Here is an 8,540-nt window from a genome sequence, read left to right as displayed (position 1 = left end):
TCATCAGCAGCTTTTATCCAGAGCAGCGTCCATCTGAGAGCAGATCCAACACCAGCAAGGATCTGGTCAGGAGAAGACAACCTGGATGAGGGACACAGAACAGGTCCAGTGTAACGGCGCTGGTGCCACTAGCAGGCTGTAGGGAGGTAACAGGAGGGTTTGTTTGTTTGTTTGTTTGTTTGTTTGTTTGTTTTCAGCCTGTCAGGTGCAGAGGTGTTGAGTGAAGAGCTGCTCTTCAGTCTGTTCTTACAGACTGAGAGGGAGTCAGCAGGTGGACCAGTTTGGTAACTGGTTCCACCACCAGAACCACAGAGGAGGAGAGTCCAGCTACCGACCTGGGGAGGTTGGTGGAGAAGGTGTTGGAGGAGGGTGGAGGAGGAGGGTGGTGGAGGAGGGTGGAGGAGGAGGTGGTGGAGGAGGAGGTGGTGGAGGAGGAGGGTGGTGGAGGAGGGTGGAAGAGGAGGGTGTGGAGGAGGTGGTGGTGGAGGAGGAGGGTGGAGGAGGAGGTGGGTGGAGGAGGTGTCCACATTCTCGGCAATAAGTCGGACATGCTCCTAGTGGGTGTTGGACTCCACCAGGGCTGCCCCTTGTCCACGATCCTGTTTGTGGTCTTCCTGGACAGGATCTCAAGGCGCAGCCAGGGTGAGGAGGGTGTCTGGTTTGGGGAACTCAGGATCGTGTCTCTGCTTTTTGCAGACGACGTGATACTGTTGGCTTCATCAGACCATGACCTTCAGCATGCACTGGAGTGGTTTGCAGCCGATTGTGAAGCGGGATGCAGATCAGTACCTCCAAGTCTGAGGCCATGGTCCTCAAGCCGATGGAGTGCCACCTCCGGGTGGGGGGGGGGTTGCTTTTAAGTTTAAGTATCTTGGGATCTTGTTCACAAGTGGCGGGAAAATGGGGTTGGAGGTGGACAGGCGGCTCGGTGCGGCACCAGCAGTAATGTGGGCACTGTACCAGACCGTGTGGTGAAGAGAGGGATTTACCAGTCCATCTACGTCCCAACCCTCACCTATGGTCACAAGCTTTGGGTCGTGACCAAAAGAACAAGATCGCAGATAAAAGCGGCCAAAATGAGCTTCCTCTGCAGGGCGGCTGGGCTCAGCCTTAGAGACAGGGGGAGGAGCTTGGAGTAAAGTTGCTGCTCCTTTGCGTCGAAAGGAGCCAAGTGAGGTGGTTTGGACATCTGATTCGGATGCCCCCAGGGAGGCTTCCCCTCGAGGTCTTCCAAACATGTCCACCTGGGAGGAGATCCCGGGACAGACCCAGAACCCGCTGGAGTGATTATATCTCTCAGCTGGCCTGGGAATGTCTCAGGATCCCCTAGGAAGACCTCGGGGGGAGGGAAGTCTGGAATGACTTACTCTGCCTGCTGCCTCTGTGACCCGACCCCAGATAAGCAGAAGAAAATGGATGAATGGACTGAAAATCAAATGATGCAGCAGCGCCACCTGCTGTCCAGAGCAACAAGGCAGCAGCTGCGGCTTCACCAGTCGCCACTTGAACGTTGGGAGGAAGGCATGCACTCCTGTCCTCATCAGCGTCCCCTGACGATGCGCTCCCGTCCTCATTGGTGTCCCTGACAATTCTTACAACTTGCAGAAAATTCATTTGTTTTTTCTGGCTGTTGACAGTATTTTGTAATATCTTTTTTCAAAATTCAAATCAAAAATCTGTAAAAGTCATTGACAAAATGAAACATATTTTGAAGCTGATTTATCCTAAGTTCATGTTTCTGTTCTGGAAGTTTTGCTAAATATGAGATTATGGCTCATTGAGATATCCATCCATCCATCCATCATCTCTCCACCTTGATCCTCACCAGGGTCATGGGGGGCGGAGTCTATCCCAGCTGACTCAGGGTGAAGGCAGGTTCACCTGGACAGGTAACCAGTCTATCACAGGGCTACACTTAGAGACAGACAACCAAGCACACTCACATTCACACCTACGGACAATTTACAATCACCAATTAACCTCAACATGTTTCTGGACTGTGGGAGGAAGCCGGAGAACCCGGAGAGAACCCACGCTGCACGGGGAGAACATGGAGACTCCACGCAGAAAGATTCCGGTGCCCCCACCGGGACGCGAACTGGCAACCTTCTTGCTGCGAGACAATAGTGCTAACCAACTGCGCCACCCTGCAGCCCTCATTGAGATATTTTATGAGAAATTCTAGAAACCCGTAGAACTTAAAAATTATTGTCTTATTGTCAATAATTCAATAATCAGTTGGAAATATCATTTTAATATCTGATAGTTAAAAACACATCTTTAATGTTTTACTCTTTAGAAAAATCTAATTCAGATGTTTTTTAAGGCATTTTGAGGAACTCTACTAATATTTGTTGATATTTTTTTGGGATTTCTGGAAAGTTTCCTGACATTTAGAGGATTTTTATTCATATATTTTATATGTTTGGACTTTTTCCCTCCCAGTCTGAAACCTCTCTCTTCCGTCCACCAAACCTTCCAGCTTTGTTCTGGTCCACATTCCTGCCTCTAAAAAGTTAAACAGTGACTTGCAGCGTTCACATTTCTATTCTGGAAGCTGATGCAGAATAGAACACTACTACCGGATAATGCCTACTTTGCACATTTATACATAAAATTACAGAAAATAAAAACCAACAACGTGACGGATTATAATCAGTAATCAGCAGGTTCACGTTAAATCAGTGGTTTCCAATGAACACATAGTTTTACAATAGTTACTGTTATTTCAGACATTTGATATATTTTCATGTTTTTCATGGATTTTTTTGATATTTTCTGAATCATTTCTGGACCCGTTTCTGACATTTTAATCATATTCTTGCATGACTAGACCATTTCTGGACTTTGTTCCTCCCAGTCTGATGCAGCAGCTCTTCCGTCCACCACGTCGATGGTTTTGTGATTTTTACAGGATGAAACTAAATGAAACAAGTTTCAAAGCTGCAGCAGCTTCAGCGAGCGGGACGTCCTGGTGTCGACATCAAACACACACGGCAACAAGCAACATGTAAAATATTTTATTTTCTGTAAATGATTCTAAATCAGATTCACCATATGTCCCAAAAACAAAAGACATCTTCATCATTATCATCTTCATCACACTGTACGTCCAACAATAGAAAACAAAAAGGCTTCTGTCTGTACAAGCACAGTCCTCGTAAAACCTCCTATGTACACGGCAGCAGGACTCTGAGCTCCACAAACACAAAGTGACGGCGAAGGAGGCGCCGTCTAATCAGAGGGGCCGTCCAATCGGAGGGGCGTTCCATTGGGGGGGCCGTCCAATCGGAGGGCCGTCCAATCGGAGGGCCGTCCAATCGGAGCGGCTGTCTCCGGTGCCGGGCAGCAACACAACCTTGGACAGGTTGAATGAGGACAGCCAGGTGAGCTTCTCTTTTATGGTACAGGTATTTACACGCTGCCATTCCGGACCTCGAACTCACCGCGGCTTTAGAAAATAGCTTCATTCGGTAATAAATACAAAAAGAACAAAATCTCTTATTTTACAGGAAATGAACAAACGCGGGGGAGGGGCCGCTCAGCGAGTCCGGCGGGTTTGTGTGTTTTTGTCGTTTTCGATGAACGGAGCTCCTCAGTGAATTCAGAGGACCAGCCTCTTAGCCCCGCCCCTCGCCTGCCAATCATTCACCCCCCTCTGAGACGCAACGTGTCTGGCCCCACCCATCCATATATATATGTATATATAACCCCGCCCCCTCACCTGTCAATCATCCCATCATCATCCTCATTATTATTAATCCGACTGCGATCAATTCGGTCAGTTTCATTATCAATCAAGATGTCTGATCAGGTGAAGCTGAGCTCCGCCCCCGGGAGGGCGAGCGACACCCGGCTTCATTCAACAGGAGAGAGAGAGAGAGAGCTGCCAGAGTGTGTGTGTGTTTCTGTGTGTGTGTTTCTGAGTGTGTGTGCGTTCAGTTCATCCATTTGCGGCAGTTCACAGCTCCACAGTGACAGGGGATCTTATGTTGGTCGTCCTCCAGGTCGAACTTGTAGTCGTAGCTCAGCTGCAGGGAGACAGCAGGAGAATTGATCAGTGGGCTATTGATCATTGATGTATCGATATATCAGCGGCCTATCGATGAAGGTACCTCTTCTCCTCTCTGGATGCGTCTGCAGGAGCTGATGATGATCTTGTTCTCCTTCTCCACCGTCACCACCTCGGTGATGCAGTTGGGAGCACACGAGTGGTTGATGTACCTGCCAATCACACACAGCCGTGTCATTCACAGGTGAGCGGCGGATCTGTGGACCAACACAAACCTGCAGAGCGGCCCGAAACGGTCTGAACCGGTCTCACCTGGCAGGTCCTCCAGTGATGGTGGCGTCGATCACGTAGTCGTTGTCGATCCGAAACATGTACACGCCGCGGTTCTGCTCACAGAACGAAACAGGAAGTCAGTGTCAAGCAAGGCAGCTCCTCAGAGCCTGATGCTCAGAGGGGCTTCAACCACAACAACCACATCCATCCGTCACCTACACCCCGCTGGAGTCCGGCCCACCTGGACAGGTGGACAGACCTCAGCCTCCACCTGAGTGACCAGGCAGAGGCTCCCCCTGGTGGAACATCCAGGTACTACAGCTCACCTGTAACACCAACTGACCTCGTCTTGTACCTCATCGCCTCCTTTATGTTTAATCTGATAAGTTACTGGTGATAATTGATTGATCAACAACTAATCTACAACATTCTCTGAAGGTTCCTGTTTGTTGTTACCTGCGTGTGTGTGTGTGTGTGTGTGTGTGTTACCTGGGACTCGTACAGTCTCTCCTTGCGATTGGCTACTTCACTCCTGATGATGGTGCCGATGTACTCAATGACCATGGTGCATTTCTCTATGTCTCTGGCAGCGTACAGACCCAGACCCTGTGCGCGCGCACACACACACACACACACACACACACACACACACACAGTGATCACCATGGTAACCGATGCTGAACAGCTGACCCGTCCATCAGGTTTAATGCGTTCTCTCTTGCTGCGGCGACAGTTGAACAGCATCAAGCAGAAGAACGAGCCTTGATGTGAGATGATGAGCTTCATCACTTCACTCTTTACTCTGCACACAGTGTGTCTGTTTGGCAGCAGCATAAGGAGACTCCATCAGGAAGTTCAGGTCACCGTGTCGTCACTTCTGCTACACGTGGACACAGAGAGAACTGAACTTGTGTTTCTCTCGAAGCCTCATTAAAAAACACACAGCTGAAAAAATAAACCTACTACAAATATTGTTTTAAATGAAGTTGTTAGAGTCCTGGACACGATCTGTGGAAAACAAAGCGAGTCTGGCAGAGTCAGCCTGCATTTAATCAAGTTCTGCATAACGAGCGGTTTGTCAGATTGTTCCTGATACGAGGCACAAACGTGAGAAGTTCATTAACTCACGTTCACACAGTCGCCATGTTTTGCAGCTTTCATTCCTGGTTTTGGCTGAAGCGCATCATTAAAGTTTTTATGCTGGGACAGGATTCTAGTCGACTCCTGTGAGTAACACGCAGCGCTACACCTATGATTGGTCACCTGGCACCAGCCCCGCCCCTTTCAAGTGATGACAGAGTGAATGACCAGCTTCATGTGAACCCTGGATGCATTGACTTCAGACCAATCAAAGCCAACAGGTGTGTCTACCTGCTGCAGGTGTCTCACCTGGATGCGGGAGCGGGCCAGGTACACGTTGCTCTTCCACTCGGCCTTCATGCGTCGGTACTGAGACGACTTGGAGTGGCGTCCCTGATGAGCGCCGGCCACTGACTCGCCTGGAGACAGAGAAATGACGCCGGGAACCAGGCCCACGATGGAGCCCACCGAGCCCTGACAGCGGGGGGCGATGCTGGTCAGCAGGTAGGGCCTGCCGGGGGAGGAGCCAGCAGAACAGGTCAGGACAGGGAAGAATTGGACAAAGCTGTTCTCACTTTGGACGAGTTGTGAGTCATTTCAAGTCACTTTGGGCAAATTTCATGTCATTTAGTTTTGAAACACGGTGCTTTAAAGTGAGATTTACCTGAAGCAGGTGAGTCTATCTACCTGAGCAGTTTTACTATGAGCGGTGCATTTAAACATTATCACAGCTGATCGTTTAACGGGGAAAATAAACTCCTGATCGATGATCCGTCAAGCTGCAGCTCACAGCTAACGGTGGTTCTCACTGCAGCCAAAGCTTCCTGCTCATGTTGCTGCAGGTCAACAAACTGTTACATGAAGGTAGAAACCACAAGAGCCTAAAGTCAGAGGTTCTATCAGGTTCTCCTCAGGAGAACTGAGAACTGGGAGAGTTTTCTCTTTGAATCCAGCAGCAGGAAAAGCTGCAGCCTCAAGTGTTTGAGTGACTTTCCTTCATATTGCTGCAGAACCTGCGTGACCTTTCGGATCACAGGGTTGATGTTCTGAAGCAGCTCTCACCTCTTGGCCTGGTAGGCTTTGGGTTCGGAGCGGGCCGAGCCCGACGGGTTGAAGGCCAGAGGCCACTCCATGAGAGGGTTCCTGCCGAAGCGAAAGGTGTAGCGCTCACAGGCCTCCACTCCAGGTAACTGCACATAGAGTCCAGGTGAGTGTCTGCTCTGCTCTGACTTTCATCAGAAGCTCTGGATGTGCAAACGGTCTCTGGGTTTGGGTTCAAACAGTTCACTAGATAACAGTTTGAAACATTTCAGGTTCTTTCTCTCGTTGAAACCTGAGTCTGTTTGAACAACATCTGAGGAACTGTTAAAGACAAAAACAGAACGTTTCTGTTGTTTCTCATCGTGTCATTGATCCAGAACCTGGAATATCAGACAGCAGATCAATAATCGGATCAAACACTCAAGCTGTCGTGAAAAGTTCCATCTTTAAGCAAATTAATAAGAAACTTTACAAATTCCAAGACATTCATGTCATGCTAAACGTGTACATTTGGACGTGTCTGCAGGTAGACAGCAGGTAGTTCTATGTGAGCCGATGAAGCTCCAGAACTCTACCTGGATCAGCCCGTCCACCGATGTTTGACCTCTAACCTGCTCATCAGTTGCTGATTTATTCTGTATGAGTGAGACCTGCAGCTCCATGTGGCCCAGAGAACATCACGGGTTCACTCTGTTGTTCATGAGCTCAAACATGGAACCTCAGCTTCTTCAATGTTTGATCAGATTATTGATCTGCTGTCCAATAATACAGGTTCTGGATCAATGAAAACTTCCAGATTTTTATCTTTCATAGTTCCTCAGACGTTCAAACGGACTCAGGTTTCAACGAGAGAAAGAACCTGCTGTAGGCAGGAACCTTCTAGAAACACGTCTGATGTTGTCAAGTATTCAGCAGCAGGATCTTCTTCCCCAGAAGTCGTCTGAACATCCAGAGTTCCCGATGAAGCAGCGTTTGTGAGTGAGAGACGAGCTGAGGAGATACATACAGACTCGACGATGCGGGTCACTGCAGACGTGGTCAGACCAAACAGATCTTCTCCTTTCAGGTAAACTGGGAACAGCTTCAGAGTCCCGCTGGAGGACCTCATCTGGGACACTGGTTCCAGGATCTGCTCCCACACAGCTGCAACACACAGGTGGAGTCACTACACCACTGCCACAACACTGGCAAATGTTCCCGAAATGTTCTGCCCTGCTTAAAAGAAAACGTAATCTAGTGTTCTAGGAACGTTTTGTGGACTTCTGCAACTACACAGAACACTCCTGTTACGTTAGATGTGGACTGAGACGGAACGCTTTAGCTGCAACGTTCAGATTACGTTTTTAGGACGTTGTTAGGACCGCAGAACGTTTCATAGCAACGTTAAAAAAATGTTTTGAGGACGCTGTTGAGAGGTTTCTTATAAAACGTTCCTGGATGGTTGTGTGCTAACAAAGGTGGAACATGTTGCCTGGAACATTGTGAGAATGCTTTGTGAATGTTGTTGAGGTAACGGATTGTAGAACGTTCCTTCATTAAACATTTGCACAACGTTACAGGATAACAAACTCGGCACACTCAACGGAACATTTGGAAAATGTTCTAAGGCTGTTAGGTCACAATGTTCTAACAACGTTATCACCAAAACAGTTAAAACAGGGAAGTGTAACGTTATCCTACTTTTTAAGAGGAACGTTTTGGGACCAAACGGAACCTTTCAGTGAGAACACTTCAGAAACATTACAGCGCAATGTTCTCACAACGTTATCAGCAAACATTTTAACAACGCTACCACAGGGACGCTCAAAATGTTTTCAAAAAACGTTCTCTGACAACATTCCTGGAACAAAGAAAAAAAGTTCCCACTGAGAACATTTTAACAACGTCAGAACAACATGTACTTTTGTTTAAAAGAATAATAATTATTAATTGTTGTTTTACAGGTTTTCTATTTGCTTTGTTTGTTTCTGTAAAACACAAACAAACAAAAAACAATCACAGGCCCAAACTGTAAATAATCAATAAATGTTTAATGTAAGTCAGAAAGTGAACCAGCAGGACCAGCAGGACCTGAAGGACCAGCAGGACCAGCAGGACCAGCAGGACCAGCAGGACCTGAAGAACCAGCAGGACC

At 48.0% G+C, this 8,540-nt stretch overlaps 1 protein-coding gene across 1 annotated transcript in view; it reads right to left on the bottom strand.

Moving 5' to 3' along the window:
• Positions 1–3,004: 3,004 nt before the first annotated feature.
• Positions 3,005–8,540, bottom strand: part of LOC103367566 (histone-lysine N-methyltransferase 2C) — a 52,866-nt gene continuing 47,330 nt past the window's right edge. The window contains exons 52-58 of the mRNA XM_008295646.1: positions 7,413–7,549; positions 6,428–6,555; positions 5,675–5,876; positions 4,775–4,891; positions 4,325–4,398; positions 4,116–4,224; positions 3,005–4,031 (exon numbers count right to left, since the gene is read on the bottom strand). Of these exons, the coding sequence (XP_008293868.1) occupies positions 3,939–4,031; positions 4,116–4,224; positions 4,325–4,398; positions 4,775–4,891; positions 5,675–5,876; positions 6,428–6,555; positions 7,413–7,549 (860 nt within the window). The 3' untranslated portion in view covers positions 3,005–3,938. The remainder of the gene's footprint in view (positions 4,032–4,115; positions 4,225–4,324; positions 4,399–4,774; positions 4,892–5,674; positions 5,877–6,427; positions 6,556–7,412; positions 7,550–8,540) is intronic.

This window comes from Stegastes partitus, unplaced genomic scaffold (genome assembly GCF_000690725.1).
Source record: "Stegastes partitus isolate 25-593 unplaced genomic scaffold, Stegastes_partitus-1.0.2 Scaffold1062, whole genome shotgun sequence".
NCBI lineage: Eukaryota > Metazoa > Chordata > Actinopteri > Pomacentridae > Stegastes > Stegastes partitus.
The sequence above is the reverse complement of the archived record's forward strand: the minus strand, read 5'-3'. Positions and strand labels throughout refer to the sequence as shown.